The sequence below is a fragment of the Notamacropus eugenii genome, chromosome 2 (assembly GCF_028372415.1).
Source record: "Notamacropus eugenii isolate mMacEug1 chromosome 2, mMacEug1.pri_v2, whole genome shotgun sequence".
Lineage (NCBI taxonomy): Eukaryota > Metazoa > Chordata > Mammalia > Diprotodontia > Macropodidae > Notamacropus > Notamacropus eugenii.
The window spans coordinates 360,232,802-360,254,664 of record NC_092873.1 but is presented as its reverse complement, the minus strand read 5'-3'; the positions used below and the strand labels follow the sequence as shown (position 1 = coordinate 360,254,664).

Sequence of the window (21,863 nt, the reverse complement as noted above, 5' to 3'; positions counted from 1 at the left end):
CAAGCATTTGATGTGTACTCTGTTAAAGCATGTGCTGGACTCTGAGGGTAGACACAAAGAACAAAACTATAACCGTAAACTCCAAGCTTGAAAGCCAACCACTACTCAAAAGGAGCTTATCATTTTTTGGCGGTTGGGGGAGGGATGACAAAATAGACAATTATAAGAAAACACAAAATTTAGAATCAATGCGAGGTAGTTTTTTCATAATTCTTCCTTAAGATCTGTCATTGGGGGAGTTGTACAGCTCTAGTAATGGTGATAATAGAATTTTTACATAGCACCTTTAAGTTAACCAATAATTAAAACTCCATGTGATAGAGGGAATAATTTGATTACAAGAGAAAGGTTCAGAGGCCCACATATAGATTATCTCATCCAAGCATCTCAACAATCCTGTGAGGTAGTTGTTAGCATTTTACAAGTGGGGAAACTGAGTCTCTGAGAAATCAAGAGACTTGTCCAAGGTCACACAGCTAGGAAGTAACAGAGGCAAGATTTCAATAAAGTTTTCTTCATTCCAACTCCAATATTCCATCCACTGCACCATGCTTTGCTTCTTAGCTAAAACAGAGCAGCTCTGTTCTACTTCAAGAGATCTGTTCATTAACCTCAGTCCTACCCACCTAAAATGCTTTTTTTTCTTCTAAAAGCTTATTCCCAGGCAATATTTAATGTTTGGGGATCCCTTCACTTGGTATCCCAGGAGAAGACTAGGAATCTGATTCCTGAAGTACTAGAAGGGCTGATATTCAGAGAGGTGAGGTTGGTGGATGCACAAGGAGATGTGATCTCCTATTACCCCAAAGAAAGGAACCTTGGCTCAAGGTCTTCTGTGTTTCAGGATGAAAAACCCACATTTTTGTTGACACAGAGATTTCTCAGAATTCATCTAGGCAGCTAGCTGGTGGCACAATGGATAGAACATTAAGCCTGGAGTTGAAAAGATCTGAGGTCAAATCTAGCTTCAGACACTTACTAGTGACCCAGGCAAGTCATTTAACTTTGGTCTGCCTCAGTTTCCTCAAAAATGATTATAATAATAGCACCTACCTCCCAGGGTTGTTAGAATCAAATGAGATAATATTTGTAAAGTACTTAGCATAGTGTCTGGCAAATAGTGGACTCGTAATAAATTCTTGTTCTCTTCCCATTCCCTCTCTGCTATGGGCTAGGCACTGTGCAAAAACAGTCTTCTCATGTTTCTCTGCATAGTTACTATCTAAAGCTCTTTAAAAAGCTTAACATTTTCAGTAGATTAAATATTCCCTCTAAAATTTCATTTGCTTGGAAAACTTTCTCTCTCTTTCTCTGTTTCTGTCTGTCTGTCACACACATACACACACAAGCTCACATACACGGGAGCCATCTTCAGTCATGCTGATCTATATCTGACCACTGGACCCAGATGGCTCAGGAGGAGAAAGTGAGGCTGGTGACTTTGCACAGCCCTGCCTCACTTAAATCCAATTCACTTGCGTGTCATGGCATCACCTGCCTGGTACTCTTCAAGAACAAAGCATAAACAACAACAACACATACAATATACTTATGACTACCTCGGAGTACAACCACACAATTAATTATTGCCTTTTTCTCTCATGAAGACACTAATGTTTTTCTTATTTGAGATTTTCCCTATCTCCTTTAATGTTTAAGTCTTAGATCTCATTGACCCTCCTTTCACATGTGGGTGAGTTGAGATGGTCAGAGACTTGTGCAAGGGAATAAACAATGTCTTTGGAAATCACATGGAGGGATCCAGATTAAAATCCCTTGGATTAGCTACTAGACAGTGTTCACCTATTCACAGATCCCAGGAGACAGAAGTCATGTGATATGAGGGGAACATTCCTTAAAGATAAGAGTATTCAAAACAGAATTGCAGACAGTTGCAACCTGAGGTAGCCACTGTAGGTAACTGAACAATGACAAGACTCAAGAGAAAGAAACAAAAGTTGTATAAAAACCGAAAACTCTGTGGGCAGATAGGATATTTTATGCTTTTAGAAGAAAATGAAAGTTGACTTCTTCAGGAGAAAATAAAATGTGGCTTTGAGATTGGCTTGTGAATTCAATGCCATAGTCCCCTCACCTTACTCTAACTCTTCTATTTTCCTTAAGAGAGTGATCCTGGAATGGTGGATAGAGACCCGGATTCAAGTCTTGCCTCTGACCCTGTGTGACCATGCTCAAGTCACTTAACTTCTCATTGCTTTTAGGTAACTTTCTGTGAAGAGGAGGTGCCAGTCTTTGTTGGCAGAGGGAGTTTCCTCAATATGCTGAAATAAGGGGACTAGTTTTGAATTCTCCTACTGACTAAAGCTATGTGATCATGATCAAGTCATTTATCTGTTCTCAGCCTGTCTTTTCATCTGTAAAATGGCATCTCTCTATTATCCTACTTCTATCACTAAAATCCCCTTTGGATACTAAATAGGGGTGACCCTAGGTTCAAGAAGGCTATACCAGCATAGCCCAAACTCTACCAACCTTTGCCGAGATTTAAAGGTAGGTAGAGATAAGTGCAGAAGGTCTCATGATGGGATTGACCAGAGCAGGGGTTAGAGTAGGGAAAGAAAGGGAGAATGAGGAATGGGGTAGACTTTTCGGTCACAACCACACTGGAAGACCAGTAGTGACCTATGAGATACTTGTCATCTTACTCTTACAACAAACTGAATGAACTCATATATCCTTGAGCCAACAAGTATTTCTTAAATATCTCCTATGTGCCAAACATTGTGCTAAACCATGGGGAAGCAAAATTAAAACTGAAATAGTTCCTGCCCTCAAGGAGCTTACCTTCTGGAAGGCAACACAACAGATGCATATGTAATAGCTAGCATATGTAGGTATTATTCTGCAGATGATGATCAAATGAGATAACATTTGTAAAAGTACTTAGCATAGTGCCTGGCACTTAGTAGGCACTATCTGCTTATTCCCTCCCCCCAACCTCTATTCCTGATGAGCTAGTCCATAACTAAGATGCACACAAAGTTCACTAGTGAGAGGGACCAGGGAAGGTGTCTTGCAAAAAAGTGGTGCTTGAGCTGAGTCTTGAAGGAAATCAGGGATTCCAGGAGATAGAACATTCCAGGGAAGCAGGATAGGCAGAACAAAGAAGCATTGTGTGTGAACAACAGGAAATAGGTCAATATGGCTGGATTGTAGAGTGTGAAGAGAGAAGTAGTGACTTTCTTGTCCTTTTTTGCATCACTCTGTCACACAGTTACTGGGGAAGTCAAAAGGGCTTGTGGGACCTGGAGTCATTTTGTCTTTACCTTTGTTTCATGGGTTGCCATGGCCAAAGAATTCATCACCAGATGACCAGCCAACAGATGATGATGAACTTCTCTCTCCTTGGTTGGGCTGGTCCTCAGAAAGCAGTTACAATTTGTCTTTGAGACTATCCTCAAAGCTTTTCTAGCATAGTAGTACCTTCCAAAGCATGCTCTTCTCTCGCATTGCCTTTGAGACATGGTCAACTCAATACCATAATGAGACAATTGCATATAAAATTAAATGATTTTAAGGAGTTTTCGTTGTTGTTGCCGAATTGGGGCCTGTCAGGAAAAATAGGGAAAGACTTTATCTAAGCTCCATTTTCCAACCCCCACCTTGATGTAGGCAGCACCAACCACTCTTTCCTAATTCCTCCCTTCAGGAGTCACTTTCTCTCTGGTCAAAAAACCCTTGGCTCCACCCCTTAGGGGAATGGTTTTACTTTCAATTTTTTCCAGGGGAAGGCAATTGAAAGAAGGGATGTTTGAGGCTAACTCAGCAAAACTATCTGCCAAATAGTTCACCCTTCCCCTTCCCCAGAACCTGCCAAGTTAATTTTATCCAGATCTGACCTGTATCTATTGTCTCTTTCTCTGCTTTTGGGAAGCTATAAAAACATCAATCAATCATGCTTTCTTCTATACAGCTCTGAGCCATTTCTCTCCTATCCATTTCTCTCCCGGATACTTTACCAATTGTTACCTCTCCCTCTGCCAGAATTGAGCAAACAGACAGATAGACACACACACACACACACACACACACACACACCAGCAATTCAGTGGTTAACCACTTTATCTCAGAGAAATCACAAAAGAGAAAGCAAAACAAACTCTTTAGAAACGGATTGGGAAACAAATTCATTTCCCTCCTTGGAGAGAATATGAATGAGGCAAAAGATGGGAAAGTACTCATTCACCAGTTCTGTTCTTGGTAGCATGAACTGCTTTAGCTACTTTCTACCTTTTCCATATTACTTTGTAGTCTTTGTTTTAGCATCTCAGCTTCCTTTCCCCAGTTGGTTTGCTCCACTAAGACTAGAATGATTTATTTCTCCAAGAAGCTGTCACATGTGCAAGGGCCACAGTAAACTATTTTGGTAGATGGGCAGGTTGAGGGTAACTGAAAGGGCTCAAACCTTCGGGGATGTCTACCCCAAGTAAGACTTTCCCTTGGCAGAATGATGGGAACAATTTGTTCCAATAGCCATGAAGGTGTGTGAAAGAGGTGGCTTTGAAAGGAGCTGAAGCTGGTACTGTGCAGCACTTAGAACTTGATCAGATATCATCCAAGATGCTAAGGTCATCCACTGCATACAGGGCCATCACACATTGTCTTGACTCTTATTCTGCCATTGGACTTAGATGACTAATCAGAGTGAGGCTGATGATTTTGTACAACTTGACCTCACTTAAATCCAATTCATGCATGAGTCAAGACATCTCCTGTGATGTCACTGGTCCTCTTCAAAAACAAAGACAAGCAACAAGAACTCTCATAAGCACCTAGTCTGACATAGTTGCTCCTTCAGAGTGACCTGTTTACCCCTTGCTACTTTCTCCTTGCAAGATGACTTCTCTTCCTTCCTTTAGGATGTCATAGAGGCTAACCTCTTAGTCACTGTTTTACAGTTCTCCAGGGGTTCAAGTTCATAAATATGAGGAAATTCCCTACCTGCCAGTGGGCAGTGGGTCTCCTACATCCTATTCCATAGCTAAGATGCATACAAAGTTTACTAGTGGGAGGGACCAGGAAAGATGTCATGCAAAATGACTCAGCTTGAGCTGAGTCTTGAAGGAAATCAGAATTCTGGGAAGTAGAACATTTCAGGCAAGCAGGATAGAAAGAGCAAAGAAGCATCATGTGTGAACAACAAGAAATAGGTCAATATGACTGGACTGTAGAGTGTGAGGAGAGAAGTAATATATAAGAAGACTAAAAACTATTTGAATGTCAAACAGAGGAGTTTACATTTGATCTTAGAAGGAATAGGGAAGCCAGTGGAGTTTATTGAGTCAAGAGGCAAATTAGGAATTAGGAAATTCACTGGGGTGATTGTGTGGAGGATAGGTTGGAATGGGAAGAGACTCCAGACAGGGAGTCTCCATAGAAGGCTATTTGTAATTTTTCAGGTGAGGAGTGATGAGGGTGGGAAGTGTGGTGATGATTGTGTAAATGACCAGAAGGGGACATAATGGGGAGATATGGAAGAGACAAAAATGACAAGATTTGAAAACTGATTGGATTTGTGGGACAGAAAAAGAGGAGTCCAGGATGATCCTGAGCTTGTAAAACTAGATAATTAGAATGATGGTGGTGCTCTCATCAGTAACAGGCAAGTTCAGAAGAGGGATTTTTTTTTTTAAAGTAATGAGTTCTGCTCCAGTTACGTAGAGTTTGAGATGTCAGTGCGACATTTAGTTTGAAATGGTGCAGTGGAACTGGAGCTCAGGAGAGAGACTAAAGCTGTATATATAGATGTCATATGCATAAATAATTGAATTGAACTCATGAGAGCTGTGAAGTTCTTTTCTGCCTACCAGGCAGCTGCTGCCCTACAAAAGGGAGGGAGGGAAATTTTACCATAAATGCTTAAGTGCTAATGTATTCAAATGCTTTGCATTAGTTTACCCTTCAGATATTTATATTCCTACTATTACCTGTGTGACCTTGGGCAAGTGACTGTCTCTCTCTGTTTCTCACTTCCTTCATTTGTAAAATGGCAAAGAATGGTAAAAATAGTGGTGGGAGATGAGGCGGGGGGAGGAACTTGAGAAGCGAGTGGCTCTCCATGTCTTTATTAAAAAGATGCTCTAAAAGTCAAAGACTTACTCTAAGTTGGTCCTGATTGTGTGTCAGTTTTAGGGATAGCATCTATACATGTGATTTCCTAGCCAAAGGAACTCCCTGATAAGGAAAATCCTTCTGCCAATGCTGGTTGGGACCTTCTCTGTAATTTGTTATCTTAGACCAGGGGATCTTAATCCTTGGTTTGTGTTACAGACCCCTTGGGCAGTGTGGTGGAGCTTATGGACCCCTTCTCAGAAAAAAATGTTTCTGTATGCATAAAATAAAGTACATAGGATTACAAAAGAAATTTATTATATTGAAATATAGTTATCAAAATATTTTTTAAAATAAGTTTACAGTTCCTAGGTTAAGAACACCTCTAAAAAGTTGCTAAGACCATTGAGAGATTAAGTGATTTCCCCTGGTTTACCCAAGGAAATTATGTGTCAAAGGTGGGACTTGAGTTCCTAACTTTGAGTTCAATTCCCTAACCACTACACTCAGTTCTATGTGTAAGTTGTGTTCTTGAGTTCTTTTTCAATCATGTCCGACTCTTTGTGATCCCTGTTTGGAATTTTCTTGGGAAAGAGACTTGAGTGGTTTGCCATTTCCTTCTCCAGCTCATTTTACAGATGAGGAAACTGAGGCAAACAGAGTTGATTGACTTGCCCAAGGATCAGACAGCTAGTAAATGAGGCCAGATTTGAACTCAGAAAAAGGAGTTTTCCAGGCATTTTGTGTACCTAGCTGCCCTAGTTAGTTGTATGGGTTAGAAGTTCATTAGGAGTTTATTTTGTGACATGTCTTCTGTGAACATTTTGTTTCCTTAGTGATCAGTCAGGAAATACAGCTTTTATCAAGCATCAGTCACTATGTTAAGGGCTGGGGTTATAAAGACAAAAAAGTATGACATGGATTTTGGGTCTTAGAGCCATGCTCTGGGCATTAAATGACTTGCCCAGCATCACACAAGTAGTACGTGTTCATTAGAGGCATGACTTCAATACTTCCTTTATAGCTCCAAGGCTAGCTCCCTATTCACTATGCCATTGTATTTTTCCTAACCTTGAAGCTTGTAAGAGCTAGTTACTCTAGGTTCTAAATGTCACAAATTTAAAGATTCTGCAGAAAGGTAATGGGAGTCACTTAACCTCTTCCACTTTTTAAAATAAGGGGATTGGACTGGATTTCCCAGGTTCCTTCTCGTTCTATATCTTTGTGATAAGAGCTACTGGTATTATCTGCTCATTTTACAGGTAAGAAAACTGAGGCTAAGAGACTGGGAGTTTTAATTAGGTATGAAGGATGGTTTGTCCTTAAATCCCACTTCGTAGCCTGAACTCATGACAGATATCATAGGTTTAGATGTCTAAGACTTCTGGCCCTGGAATTAGGGAAGAGGAAGAAGTGTTTGTCCCCTCTTCCCCTCTCTGCCTCCTGGAGGTGCCAGGGTCCCTCAGTTTTAGAGATACTTGGATATACAGGGATATCCAAGTCAATCCAGAAACCCTTAATTTAGCTTAGTATAAATTTAATGCTATTTACTGCCAATTTGGTGAACTGCTTCACATTTATTCTCAGTGATCCTTATTCACTTGTTTCAGTTCAGTTCAACTCTCTGTGACCCCATTTGAGGTTTTCTTGGCAAGGATACTGTAGTGGTTTGCCATTTCCTTCTCCAGTTCATTTTATAGATGAGGAAACTGAGGCAAACAGGGTTAAGTGACTTGCCCAGGGTCACACAGCTAGAAGTATCTGAACTCAAGTCTTCTTATCTTCAGATCAGGTGCTCTATCCACCTCACCACCTACCTGTCCCTTATAATGATCCTAGGGGCACAATAATCTTAGACTAAACTATCTGAAGTCAGGGACAGTACCTTTAACACCTCTACAACATTAACAATGTCTAGCACAGAGCTTGGAGCATAAGGGGCTCTTTAAATGTCTGAATGAAGTTATACTTGTCGCTAAGTTTGTGTCAAGTTATCATGGGACAAATATCATAGATTTAGGACTGGAAATGACTTTTAGTATCATCTTATCCAAACCCATCTTGTTACAGACATGAAAACTCTGAGGTTCGTCCAGTCATGCTAATGTATTAAATGACAGAGCTGGACTTCAGACACAAGTTCTTAGAATCCAGAGCTTTTTAGCACGCCTTCCTCCTATGACCAGCTCCATTTTTATCCCACCCATATCTTGTTTGTACATAATTGTTTGCAAGCTCTCTTCCCCCATTCAATTGTGAGCTCCTCGAGAACAGGCACTGATTTTTTTTTTTTTTTGCCTCTCTTTGTATCTCCATCACTTAGCATGGTGCCTGACTATATTAAGTGGGCACAATGCTAGTGGACCAACTGTACCTAATTTAGATTAAGTAACTTAGTGAGGTTTTTCTTTTTAAAAAATCTCAGTTCTCTGTTGAATCTCTGTTCATGAATTCATGAATCTCTGTTCATTAATTCTCTTTTTTGGGTGAGGCAATTGAGGTTAAGTGACTTGCCCAGGGTCAAACACAGATACTAAATGTCAAGTGTCTGGTCTGAGCTAAGGTCCTCTTGACTTCAGGGCATTTAGGGAGCTATATCCACTTCACCACCTAGCTGCCCCATTCATGAATTCTCAATGTTCTAAGGCTTGAAGAAACCTCAGAAACCATCTACTCCACTTTATGGAGGAAACTGATGGCCAGAGTTCCTCAAAGCCTGTTGTTCAAGTAGCATGGTTGTCTGCTTGCAACTTAAAAAATAGGAGGGAACACTGTCTGGCACTGAGCCCTTGTTTTATGGTCTCTAGAAGTGCTACATGGTACCACAGACTGGGAATCATGAAGACCTGAGTTCAGATCTGGCCTCAGCTACCTTTTTTGCTGTCTGACCCTGGACAAGTCTCTTAACCTCTGTCTGCCTCAGTTTCTTAGACTGAACAATGGAGTTAATGACACCTATTTCTCAGGGTTGTGAGGATAAAGTTAGATAATGGTAAAAGCATTAAAGCATTATGTAGATGCCAGCAGTGATCATTATTATGGTTTCTTGCCTGTTCTGGCATAATGGCTCCTTCCTTTGCAGAACGAAGTGCAACAGGAGATGCTCTCCTCCGCAGCCTTCATAGACCAGCATTACGGCCACCTGGTGGACGCAGTCTTGGTGAATGAGGATCTCCAGAATACATACACTGACCTCAAAGGGCTCTTAGAGAAGATGAGCAAAGACTCTCACTGGGTCCCAGTTAGTTGGGTCAGGTAATTCTATCTTGCGCCTATGTCTGCCATCATCAATGACTTGTATGGAAGAAATTTATAATTGGGAAGTAATCTTTTTCTTTTTTTAAATTCAAACCTGGCCCCCTTTGGATCAGGGAAATCACTGGAGATGAAGGTGTTCTAAGAACAACATGCTTTGTTTGTGAAAATATCAAAGACAAAAGTTGACACTGATGCCTTGTACCAAAGTTCAATAGCTGTCTGCGTTCAAGTTTCAGAGACCTAATTAAGTGAAGACCTTAATTAAACTAATTAAGCTTGCCAAGAGATCTTTAAGCCTTGAAAATAAGGTCACTCTTCATTTATTCAACACTATCAGGAAAGGAGGTGTTTCTCATGAGTGAATTTTCCACATAATTAAAGAGGCATCCCTCCTGCCCTTTCAACAAGAAAACTTTAGCAGAACCATTTTGGATGGATGTCTTAATAAAAGCTATTACACATTTCCCTATCTTTCTACACCATATAGAGAAATAGCATGGCGTAGTGTATATAGAGAACTGGCCTTCAGGGGAGAAAGACCTGGGTCGATGTCTTGTTTCTGATCTTTGGGCAAGTTACTTAACCTACAAATCCTTGAGGCAAGGATTCTCTAAGACTTTAAATTGCAGAAAAGGTACAGATCTGCATTAGAAGAGGGAATCCCTTCATCTGGGAATTCCCCTTACCAATGAAATATCAAGGCCAGGAAGAGTGCAGTAAATGATGCCTGGCAATGAGGGTAGTTTATGCTCACTTCTCTTCTCATGGACTTAGTAGAAGAGGAAGGCTCTTTGTCCTCTCCTAATTGGTCTCAGTCAGCTATGATTTTTGAAGTTATAGCATCAGTCTCCTCCCTTACTCTCCAAAGTTGGCAGTCATGTCTAAAGTGCAAATAAGAGTCAGAATGACTCCAATGGAGTCATCATGGTCCAGTAGATTTAAGACAGAAGGACCCAGATTCAGATCCTGCTTCTGTCACTACCTTGGGCAAGTCACTCTTGGACTTCTAGGCAGGGGGTGAGACTAGATGACTTCCAACATCCCTTCAGACTGAATACATGACCATATGTAAAACACATGAACAGATCTTGAGTGCAAGGACTTTGTGAACTTTCTTTTGACTTCTCAGAAGCATTTCCCCCTTATTTCTGAGTTCTTGACTATGAATCCATGAAACTGTGACTACCGAAAGATAAATGAGGTATTGCTGGACTCTTCTCAGCAATACTAAGACTGAAGAAAAGGACTTGGACACCAACACAGAGGCAAATATTTTTGGCCCTTCTACCCATGAGATGCCAAGTGAGCTTCAGCTGGCTAGTAAAACATGAACCAGAGAGGAAAAGATAATTATCCTAATTTGGCCCTCTTAAATTTCTTCTCCTAGTAGAGGGATTTCCTTATTACTGGGTTGTGCTCTTCTCTGCACAAGCTGTTGTATTAGGACCAAAACCTCTCATTTCAGCCAGGCCCACCTAGCTCCATCATTCATTGTGCATGGCCTGGCTTATGCATCTATTGCTTTGGGCTAAATTTTAAAACGCTTAACAGGAGTACCTTATTCCAGACAATTTTTCCAGGAAAGAAGAGATTTTCTGAAGTTTCCATTCATGTGATGAGAAGAAAATGCTGCATTGGATGTCTAGTTCTTATATTCTATTGTTACCATGGTGGTGATTCTGATTATATATGTTTATTATATTCTTAAATCCTAAAACAACTGTTATTGGTTTGCATTTTTTTAAAAAAAAAAACACTTTTAATCATGTCATTTTCTGATATATTGTCAATTTTTTAAAAAGTGTTTTATTGATGTTTTTGTCAGTGTCATATAAGCCTCAGATCCTAAAACAGTTGTTACTGGTTTGTATTTTTTATTTTTAACCATGAGTTATTTTCTGCTATATTCTTGATTTAAAAAATACTTTATTGGTGTTTTTGCCATCACTTCCGGAAACCCTTCACCCTGCTGACAGAACATTCTCTTGTAATAAAGGTGGAGTTGACCAAAACAAACCAACGCACTGACCATCCCAGGCAGTATATGCCTCCTTCTGCACCTGTAGGCTAACATCTACCTCTCTAAAAGAGGGGCAAGCAGGTGTGTTTCATCACCAGTCCTCTGGAGTCAGGGCTGGTTGTTGCATTGATGTCTTGTGTTTTGTGTTGTTTCCCTTTATGTGTGTGTATTGCTTTCCTGATTCTACTTCCTTCAACCCCATTCTCTTTATATTTATACAATGATTAAATTAACTAACCTTGGTTTTTGACAGAAGTGTGTTAACACACATGAACAGTGTATTAAATGTAGTGTCTTTTTGTTGCCTATAAAATGTAAGGTTTTCTCCCCTTAGCATTTTATAAAAAAAAAAAAATCCTAAAATAGCATAGTCTCTTTTTTGAGCCTGGTTATTTTTTAAAAAAATATTTATTTAAACAATTTATTGTACACTTAACTTTTAAAAAGGACAGAAACAAATATAAATACATTTACAACTCTTTATACTTATAAATAAATTTCTACGTACAATATAATCATAGCCATTTATTAATTTCTCCCTCTATATTCTCTTGTATACTTCTTGTTCATTCTATTCATGGAAATATTTTTCCTTTCTTATAATCAGTGTATACACTGCTTTTCTTTGTTGCTGTTTCCTTGACTTTGTGTTACTTTGTATAAGTCTTCCTAAACTTCTCTATGTTTGTCATACTGGTCATTTTTCATGTCAGTGAATTATTCAATTACATACCACAATTTTTCCTGCTGTTCACCAACAGTTGGACACTTAGGTTGTTCCTGGGTCTTTATAATTACAAATAAAGTAGCTTGGTTTTTTAAAAGTCTTCTCAGCAACAGTTTAGGTATTATTAGGTATGTGAATTAGAGAACACTAGGTGGATCCCTGGTCCTTCTTTAAAGGCTGAAGAGAGTGTTGCTGTGAAGATAGAACCCTCTATGATCTCATGCATCACTTGTTGAAAACAGACTTAGGGACCAGGGGCCAAAGGCTAAACCCTCTTTATAACTACAAAGTATATTTAAATTCTGGGGCCCCAAGCAAACCTTGGGCAACGCCAAGCTCATTAATACCTCAGACTCTCATATTCATCCATTTTACCTCTCTGGAACATTATGAGAAATACTGAATTCAATGTTTGTTGAATTGAATTGAACTTGAAAGGCTCTCAATTATGAGGAGCAGAATTGAGGATTCCATATTAAACAGGTGTTAACTCTATCTTGTTTTGAAATGTTAGCTGTGACTTAACAGACTCTGAAGAAGTTAACTTTGCCTACTGCAAATGTTTTAACTCTTTTTATTTCTCACGAGAAGGCAAAGTGAGTAGGGAGAGGACTGGATTTGGAACCGGAAGATTTGGGGTCAGATCCAGGCTCTGCCAACTTGTTCGACTTTGGGCAAATAGCTTAACCTCTCTGGGTCTCAGTTTCTTAATCTGTCAAAAAGAGGGGGACAGGGGGTTGGACTAGATGAACTTCCAAGGTCTGTACTAGCTCTAAATCTATGTTCCTAGGATCCTAAAAGGGAAACAACAGAGAAAAGGCCTCCCCCACAGAGAGAGGCAAACTATTGCAATGAGAATCTCTGAGCAGAAGATTTGAATTCCTTGGCAGACATCTGTTGGCTGTGGAACACACCAGGCAAACAAATCACTTCACTTGTCTCAGTCTCAGCTTCCTTAACTCTAAAATGGGAATAATAGTAGCCTCTTTACTTCATGTTGGAAGGATCAAATGAGATAGCTATCATAAGTCAAGTGCTATGTGAATGTTGGCTATTTCAAAGGTATGCTAAACTAGCTCTGGGTCAGCTCTGGGTGCTGACTTAAATTTTCAGCGAGAGAATTTATGCCTTGGAAATCAGCACACACTACAAATCAGGGCTTGTTTTATTGTGTTTTTTTTTTATTATCTGGACTTAAGAAAGTAAAAAAGAAAATGTTAAGAAAGCAGATTAAAAGTATGTCCTAGGCATAATTTTTTTTCTTCTCAAGAGTTGGTTGTTAAACATTTATCAGCATACCATTGGTTATTATCCTGAGTGGAGGTGGAGAATATGGACTTAAAACAGTGGGCTGGGATCACTGAGAGGTTAAGGCACTTGACCGTGATCACAGTAACTAATATGACACAAGCCAGACCTGAACCCAGCTGACCCCAAGTATGGCCGGCTCTTTATCCACTCTACCAGAGGTGTCAAATAGGAGGTTTGGCTGCCCACATGGTCTACAACACTGGGCCAAATCAGATCTAAATGGAAATGGAAAATATTTAACAAAATAAATAAAAAAATACAACAGAACATAGCTATGTGGTTTTCTAAATCTCCATGTGCCCAGGGATTCTTATGTTTAATTGAGTAGCCTGTTTATATTTGCTGCCTTTTAATTCATAATTAATAATTATACTTGGCTGTCAACCCAGGAAGACAGGTAATGAGATGTGAGAGGGGGGGTTGGGGATGGGGATAGGGTTTACCTTGTTACTTAGCAGCCCCTTTTTATTCACAGGACTCAAGTTAACATAAGAAAATGACCCCAAGTAATCATATCATACTCTACTATGCCAGGTGGTCACAGATCATGCTTTGTCCCTAGCATGCTAGAATACATACATGTTTGAAGACATTCATTTCTAATCCAATTTTGCAACTATCAGTTTAGCCTGGTCACAGTCTTGAGGGCATGAGTGGGTGACCACACACCCAGAAATAGCTTTAATAACTGTAGGACTTTTTAGGAATAAGTACAGTGGCCATCCTCAAAAGATATAGTTCAGAGCCAGTGAACAAGGAAGAATACTTCTGCATCATACAGAATCAATGGCATTCAAAAAACAGAGAGTAATTTGTGTGCCCTGTAAATACCCTGTCTCCCCATATACCCTGTATGTAGGGATGTCAAACCATCCCTTCTCTGAAAGTCACATGTGCCGACTTGTATGGTCAGCAATAAAATCTATGCACTGTGGTCTCAATTTACTTTGATACATTTTCATCATAGTCAATGCAGTATTTCACTGTTGCTGCAACAGATGTAAGTAGACATCCTTGTTCTGTGTATTGGGATTTTCAACGAGAGGTTCTTTTTCCAGTTTTGTATATTGACAGACTTTTTAAAAAGGACATCTGTTCCACATGTTGTTGGTTTTTTAACTTTGATTTTGTCACATGGATGTTTTGGGGGGAGGGGGCGAAGAAATCAACTTGTAGCTTGATGATCACTTTTTCGTTTTGTTTTTGGTCTATGTCTAAAAGGGTGATAAAGTTCTGAGTGTGAAATGTCCTTTGTTTAAAAAAAAACAATAAAAACATGCTTGCATCTTTTTTTCTGGTGGCAGGTTCCATTTCTGTCTCTAGATTCAGATGAGGAATGTAATATAACATACTCATTTCATGTGCCAAGTTTTATTGTAGCATCCTAAGATCCAGTCATTCATCCATTTAGGAATTCCATGATAATCCAAGTTGACGAGATCACCGAGTCTTTTCTGGGTTTTTTACCCCATGTGTTGACATTTCTTTTAATTATTAAAAGGGGGAGAAGAAAAGGGAAGGGGGAGAGAGAAAACCATTAATTACATAGGACAACAATTATTTATGGCACAGTGGCCTGGAAGTAAAGACTACCTGGGTTCACAGCCCACTTCTAACACTTATGTATGACCATAGGTAAGTTACTTTTCCTCTCTGAACCTCAGGTTCCTTTTTTATAGAATTTATATTTCCCAGGGTTGTGGGACTTGAATTCTCAAATCTATATCTATCTATCTAAATTTATATTTCTATCTTGAATATGATATATAAAGCACTTTGTAGACGTTAAAGCACTAGGAAAATGTCCAGTATTATAATGTTCATTATTTGTCTCTTTTCATCCGATATTTAATTACTGCTAATGTAATAACTAAATAGTAGTTGTTTCTTTTTTACCCATGAACCCTGAGGATCTTCCCCTCCCAGTTTTTTTTTTTTTTTTGATTAAAGGGGCCATCACTTGTAACTTAAAGAAGCCTATTAATTGAATGGGTGTATCCCACTCAAAATGAGAGTGTGATAAGACCTTAGCCTGAAAGGATCAGGGTCTCCCATTGCATCCTGGGCCATCTCCAGTCATCCTGATGATTATCAGGCCACGGGACCCAGATGGCTCAGGAGAAGAACGTGAGGTAGGTGACACTCACCACAAATCAACTCAATTGCACAACTCAAATCAAAGTCAACTGCAAGTCATGTCATCATCTTGATGTCATGGTCCTCTTTAAGAATGAAGGACAAATACAACAATAACAACAACAATCACTGCTAATAATGAAAGAGCACTGGCCCTGGAGACAGAGGATCTGAGTTCAAATTCCACCTTACTAACTCATATGACCTACGTCAACCTATTCATTCTTGTGCCTCACTTTCCATAACTGTAAAATGAAGGAGAATTGGACTAGATGACATCTGCTAAGTAGATGACATCTTGGGCAGTCTCTGAGACCTCATGTTTTTAGTATAACTTCAGCATAATTGAAAGAATGGTGGAAACTTGGAGAACAGGAATTCATTCATGTCTTCTCTTTCTAGATCCCCCTTGGTCAAAACCTTATCTTATCGGCTGGCTCTCTGTAGTCTCCATCATTTATGGAGTTTATCACTTATGAATGGATTTTAAAATGAAAACTATGGACTTTAAAGTAAAGAGGGAAGGGGCAGGGACATACCTAGTCCTTTTTGTAGAGAAGATATCTTGTGGTATTTCTTATATACCGTCTGGAATTCTTGAAGGAAAAAGGAACAAATGTTTATGTCAATGAACTAGCATTTGTAGCCTGATGTGACGCTGCTATGGAAACTGGACACATGGTGGTCCTAAGTCCTGAGTAGATATGGCTTCCCTGGCTTCTTTCAAGTCCTAGCTGGAATCCCACCTTCTACAGGAAGCTTTTCCAGCTCTGTCTTAATTCTAGTGCCTTCCCTCTGTTGATTCTTTCCTATCTGTCCTGTTTATAGCTTGCTTGTACATAGTTGTTTGCATGTTGTTCCCCTCTCCCCCCACCCCCCACCCCTAATTAGACTGCGAGTTCTTCAAGAGCAGGGACTATCTTTTACCTATCTTTACCTTGGGCTTAGCACAGCATCTGGCAAACAGTGGGCACCTACTAGGTAGCTTTCAAAGGGAAAATGCCTTGTGATATTTCTCATGCATCATGGTGTCATGGTATTAATAATCATGACATAATCATGACATAATAAAAATGTAACACTGACATCATAGGGCTGTGCTTTGCAAATTGTGAGGCACTTTATTAAGGGGTAAAATTTGTAACTATGCTGTTAGGCAACAGGAAAAACACTAAACAATGAGTCTGGAGAAATATTCATCCATTCTGTTTGCTCACACCTTCCCAAAACCACATTTTCTGTTCTATCTTAAGTTAGAAGCATCAAGATAAGTGGTGAAGGAAGCTTCTGTTATGTGTAACCATCTGAAGCCCCCCCCTCCCCCTCCCAGAAAGTCCTTATTGATGACTGGGTTTCATTCTTTCTTTTTCCTTTTTTTTTAGTGACCCTTTTCATTTCACTAACTGTTAAGCTCTGCTACATGGGAATCCTACTGAAGATTTTCCTCACTCAGAACCTGGAAGAAATCTGTATGTCTAAGAAAATAAAATACATATAACCCTGCCCCACATGCCTGCCAGTCTATCTCTGATGCCCTTCGGTCATAGTGAGGTTTACGGTCTCCAAGTCTCCGAAGAATTCCTTGATTCTCCACAGTAATTCTCACTAATTCTCTGTTGCGAGTTTCTCTGTTTAAGCTGGAGAAGGAAAAAAAAGCCGCCACAAAAGATTGGTCAACAACATTCTTATTGGGTTGGGTTGGGTTGGGTTGAGGTATCAGGAGTGAAGAAGTTTGAAACTTCTGGGTGGGGTGGCCTTGAAAGGGTTCACCTGCCATTTCTTGTGACCCTCTGCATACTTGTTAGATTAGAAAGATTACTGGGAAATGTATATGCCATGACACCTTGCATTCAGATGACAGGGAAATTCTCTCCTTGGAAAACCATCAGCCAGCAACTGGGTACTTTTGTTGCACTGACTTGGGGAGGCAATGTGGTACAGTGGAAGAAGCCCTGGTTCTGGAGTCAGAATAAATAGGTACACAGATTTAGAAATAGAAGGGAAAGGTTACACCCACTCACCCTTTTTTTTAATAAATGAGGAAACTGAGGCACAAATTGAGTGATTTGTCCAAGTTCACAAGTCTAGATAGAGTAGCTTTATGAAAACCTGAGCTGCTCAATTCTCTGCCAAGCCCCAGTGGTACAGGTACACCTGTATACTACTCACAGCTTTCAGAACACTGCATTTCCCTGTCTGTATAGAGAGCTCGTTGGTTTGTATGATGCCCATGACAGAAAATAAAAGGATACCTTTCCTTTAGCTGCTCTGGTCAGATCTGGGTTTACAGTCTCCCTTCCCTCCCCTCCCCTTCCTTTCCCTTCCCTAAGCGATCTGTATGGCTTTAGGCAAATGGTCACCTAGCCTCCCTGGGTCTCAGTTTTCCCATTTGTAAAAGGAGGAGGTTGTATTAGATTGACTTCTGAGGTCCCTTCCAGCTCTGCATCCATATCCTATGAATCTCCTAATTGGTTTCAATGGAAGAAACATTAATTACCCATTCTTAGGCACAAGGCCCTTTCCTAGATGGCAGGGGAGAAAGAAACTGTCCTATTTTTGTCCTTAAGGAGGTTATAATAACAAAGAGGATAAGACCACAGAAACAAGAGCCCAAATAGCCATCTTGCTGTTGTGTGTCCTCACCTTCACCACTGCCCCTTAGAATCCCTGGTTTCCTTCAAAGCTCAACTCAAATGCCACAATCCTACACAAGATGTTTCCTGATTTCTCTCTCCCCCCACTCCTACTCCTACTCCCTTTCCTCAAAATTACTTTGATTTTTTTTTGATATATACTTTTCTATACATGTTATCTCCATCAATAGAATGTAAGTTCCTTGGAGGCAGGAGCTATTTCATTTATATCTTGACTGGACACACAGTTGGTGCTTAATTAATGCTCATCGACTGATTAATATCAGGCAGAACATGATACAGGGACTAAGTGCTGCAGGGAAATTTGAGGATATGTTTTTGCTGGGGAGGGAATGGGATTGGTGAGCAAGGAAGGGGCTTTAAAGGTAAAAGAGGCAGCAGAGATTGGAGGAGATGATAGGAAATACACTGATGTCAGTCAGAAGACATGGTAAAATGATGGGGTTGGACAAGAAGGCCCTTTTACCTCTGGGCTTGTGTTCCTATCATGTCTCAGCTTCCAGCTCTGCTTCTTACTACTTCTATATAGTGGATAGATTGCAGGAAGATCTTCGTTTAAATCTGGTCTCAGACACTTGTGACCCTGGTCAAGTCATTTGGTCCTATTTGTCTCAGTTTCTTCATCTGTCAAATGAGCTAGAGAAGGAAATGGCAAACCACTCCAATATCCTTGCCAAGAAAACCCCAAATGAGGTCACAATGAGTCACATACAACCTGAACTACTGAATGACCTGTGTGACCTTGGGCAACAAGTTAGCTTTTCTTGTGTCTCAGTTTCCTCATCTGTAAAATGAAGGACAATGGTCTAAACTGGATGAGATGGTATCTGAGTTCCCCTCTAGCTCTGAATCATAGAACTGAGCTTTTTTTTTCAACAGGCAGAAATGTGAAAGAAGGGGATTCCAAGCACAGGAAGTTGCCTGTCATTATGTACAGAGGGGTGCAGGAGTAAAATCGAGGCCTCTTAAATGCAGGGGGTGTACTAGTAAGTGTTTAACATTAATAGGCTGAAAATGTACATAACATACTTTTAAGTTTAATTTGCATTATTAATATTTTCTCCATCACTTTCTTAAGTCCAGACCAGAGGTGGGGAACCTATGACTTCAAGTCCACACATGGCCTTCTAGGCTCTTGAGTGTGGCTTTTTGACTAAGTCCAAATTTTACAAAACAAATCCTTTTATTAAGGGAATTTGTTCTGTGAAGTTTGGATTCAGTCAAAGGGTTGCATTTGAGGACCTCCAGGGCAGCCACAGGTAGACTTGAGGCCCCATAGGTTCCTCACCCCTGGCCTAGACAATCAAATAAAACAATAAATTAAGCCCTGATTGGTATTTCTTGCTTATATCTAAGGTGTAAGTGCTCACTCCCCCAAATTTAACAATAGGCTCTGGAGTTAATTTGGCTCAGCACATACTTGCTAAAATGTCAAACTGAAATAGAGAGCCTCTTTCTTAAGCAGTAACAAGTCTTGGTAAGATTTGTTCATTAGGAAGCTATCTTTGGCAGTGGTGTGTTAATGAAGGGATATGGGAGACAGGAGTCCTGAGTGTTAAACGTCATTCTGGTATTCAGAGAAAAGTTCATGGCAGTGTTGGGAGAGAAAACTAGAATAATACCTTTTAGAAAAATATTCGTTCCAGCAATCCACCTTGGAGGGACCACGCTGGACATCGGCAATTTTTTGACACAGTTGCTTGTTTTCATATTCGATCTTATTAAATCTGTTTTGGTCACCCTGGTAATAAAAATTTCACCATGATGGCTATGTTGTTTCTGCACCCAGGAGCTGAACTATATTCAGGAGAGATATTTATTTATTCCTGTAGCAACAACAGTGGGAATTTGAGACAAAGGCTCCTCTCATTTGACAGAGGATGAAATAGGGTTGGTTGAGAGGGAAAAAAAAGTTGGGAAATATGGAACTTTTGGAAGGTGAGGAATTTCAGGTAGGGACCATTAAAATGTTTCAGGGTTGGACAGCTAGGTTCTGTGCAAAGTTCTGGGCAACTGGGCTGCTTTAAAAGTTCAATATCTCTCAGCTAACATAAAAAAGATTCTGGGAGTAGTCAAATCACATACCTGTAATTTACTTAGTTTTAAAATATGGTGTGTATGTGCCTGTGGAGGTTTGTTATCAACTGTAGGCTTAGCTAGAGAAAAAGGATAAAATAAATGAATTTGTTGTATCATGATTATAATTACAAAACCTGAATAGACATACTGGTTTCTTAAGTTACCTACCCTACTTATATATCTATATCTATATCTCCCTTTCAGATTTAGGAAAAGTTTAGAGTTGGAACCAGATCAATTATATATATTATATATAATTATATATGATTTTAAAATGTTAAAGTATATTTTATTCCCCCACCAATTTACATGTTAAAACAAATTTTTTAACAGTTGTGTTTTTTTTAAGTTCCTCCCTCTCTTCCCTCTCCTCTCCACTCCCTGAGATATACATTAAGCAATCAGATATAGGTTATACATGCGCAATCATGTAAAACATTTCCATATTAGCCATTTTGTACAAGAAGACTCAAACAGACCAGCTATATTTAGAAGGTCAAGCAGATTTAGTTTTATTTGATTTTCTAAAGCAACATTACTTAGATTTCCCAAAGCAACGTTGCCTGTGCTGTGACAGAAATGGTAGAATCTATAAAAAGAAGCCCTCCCACAGATAAAGCTCTTTTTGGTGTTTGTAAAACTGACTTTTTTACACTTCTAGCCCCACACAAATCTAGAAATAAAGGCACAGACATCTTTTCTCTCTTATTTACTTCCCTTCATTGAGCACCTCAGGCCCTGTCATCTCTATGAAATGAACTCAGGAGTGGCCTTGTTAGGAATTCCCAGGCCTTCAATGTTCCTTGACTAAATCCAGGAGGGCTTGGTTAATAACCTCCATTGCATTTTTTAAAATAAAATAATAAAATTTTTCTTTTTTTTGTTATGAATTTAACAATCATCAACAAACAAACTGTATAAAAATAGAAACAAAAATAATTCTATATGAAATTATGTACTTGTTTTTAAAAGCATTCATTAAATTTAACAGTAGCAATAACAAACATTGCCCCATGTCCCTTCTGAACTTTTTTTGCTTCCTTTTTTATATTTTTAATGCTTTATTGGGTTTTTTTTTTTTGCATCACTATCATTACCCACTTACTGGTGTGTGCTCTCCCTCTCCCTCCCCCTCTCTCTCCCCCTTCCCCAAGTCCTTTCTTTCAGAAAGAAGCCCAGGGAAATAAAATCAATTCATAAGCTATGTCTGAGAAACCCTGTGGCATTCTGAAATCATGAACTGTTTTAATTTTTTTTAGCATCCCCCTAACTAGGACAGCACTTTTCGGCATCCTCAAGATGCCAACACCCACTGACCCGCACGTACCTACTTCCACTCTGTTCTTGTGAGACACGTGGTGTCCGACATCCAGTTTCTTCTTAAAGGTTGTGCTTTGTCTGTGATTAGCAACAATTGCAGGATATGCTAAGTATTCTAAGGAGCTGTTCATTTTCTCTTTCTAATCTCAGTTCAGAAATGAGGCACCTGCATATTAACTCTGAGGTCTACTTAGCTTTACCCATTAGTGATTGTCATAGTCAACCTGTTGTGACATCAGTGAAAAGCACAGCCAAGTTGCTAAGAAAGAGGGTTGTAAAACCCACA

The 21,863-nt window shown here is 39.6% G+C and overlaps 2 protein-coding genes across 2 annotated transcripts in view; one reads left to right on the top strand and one right to left on the bottom strand.

Annotated features, from left to right (window-relative positions):
- The window catches only part of MPP3 (MAGUK p55 scaffold protein 3), a 45,161-nt gene extending 33,809 nt beyond the window's left edge, over window positions 1-11,352 (top strand). Inside the window, exon 19 of the mRNA XM_072646632.1 lies at window positions 9,155-11,352. Coding sequence (XP_072502733.1) covers window positions 9,155-9,331 — 177 coding nt within the window. The 3' untranslated portion in view covers window positions 9,332-11,352. The remainder of the gene's footprint in view (window positions 1-9,154) is intronic.
- A 3,391-nt stretch (window positions 11,353-14,743) lies between these two features.
- Window positions 14,744-21,754, bottom strand: CFAP97D1 (CFAP97 domain containing 1). Its single transcript, XM_072646631.1, has 6 exons — window positions 21,585-21,754; window positions 20,264-20,334; window positions 19,801-19,919; window positions 17,038-17,161; window positions 16,064-16,120; window positions 14,744-14,872 (listed from the first exon to the last, which is right to left on the bottom strand). The coding sequence occupies exons 1-5, from the start codon at window positions 21,706-21,708 to the stop codon at window positions 16,064-16,066; spliced, it is 495 nt and encodes a 164-aa protein (XP_072502732.1). The 5' UTR covers window positions 21,709-21,754; the 3' UTR covers window positions 14,744-14,872.
- Between the last annotated feature and the right edge of the window lie 109 nt (window positions 21,755-21,863).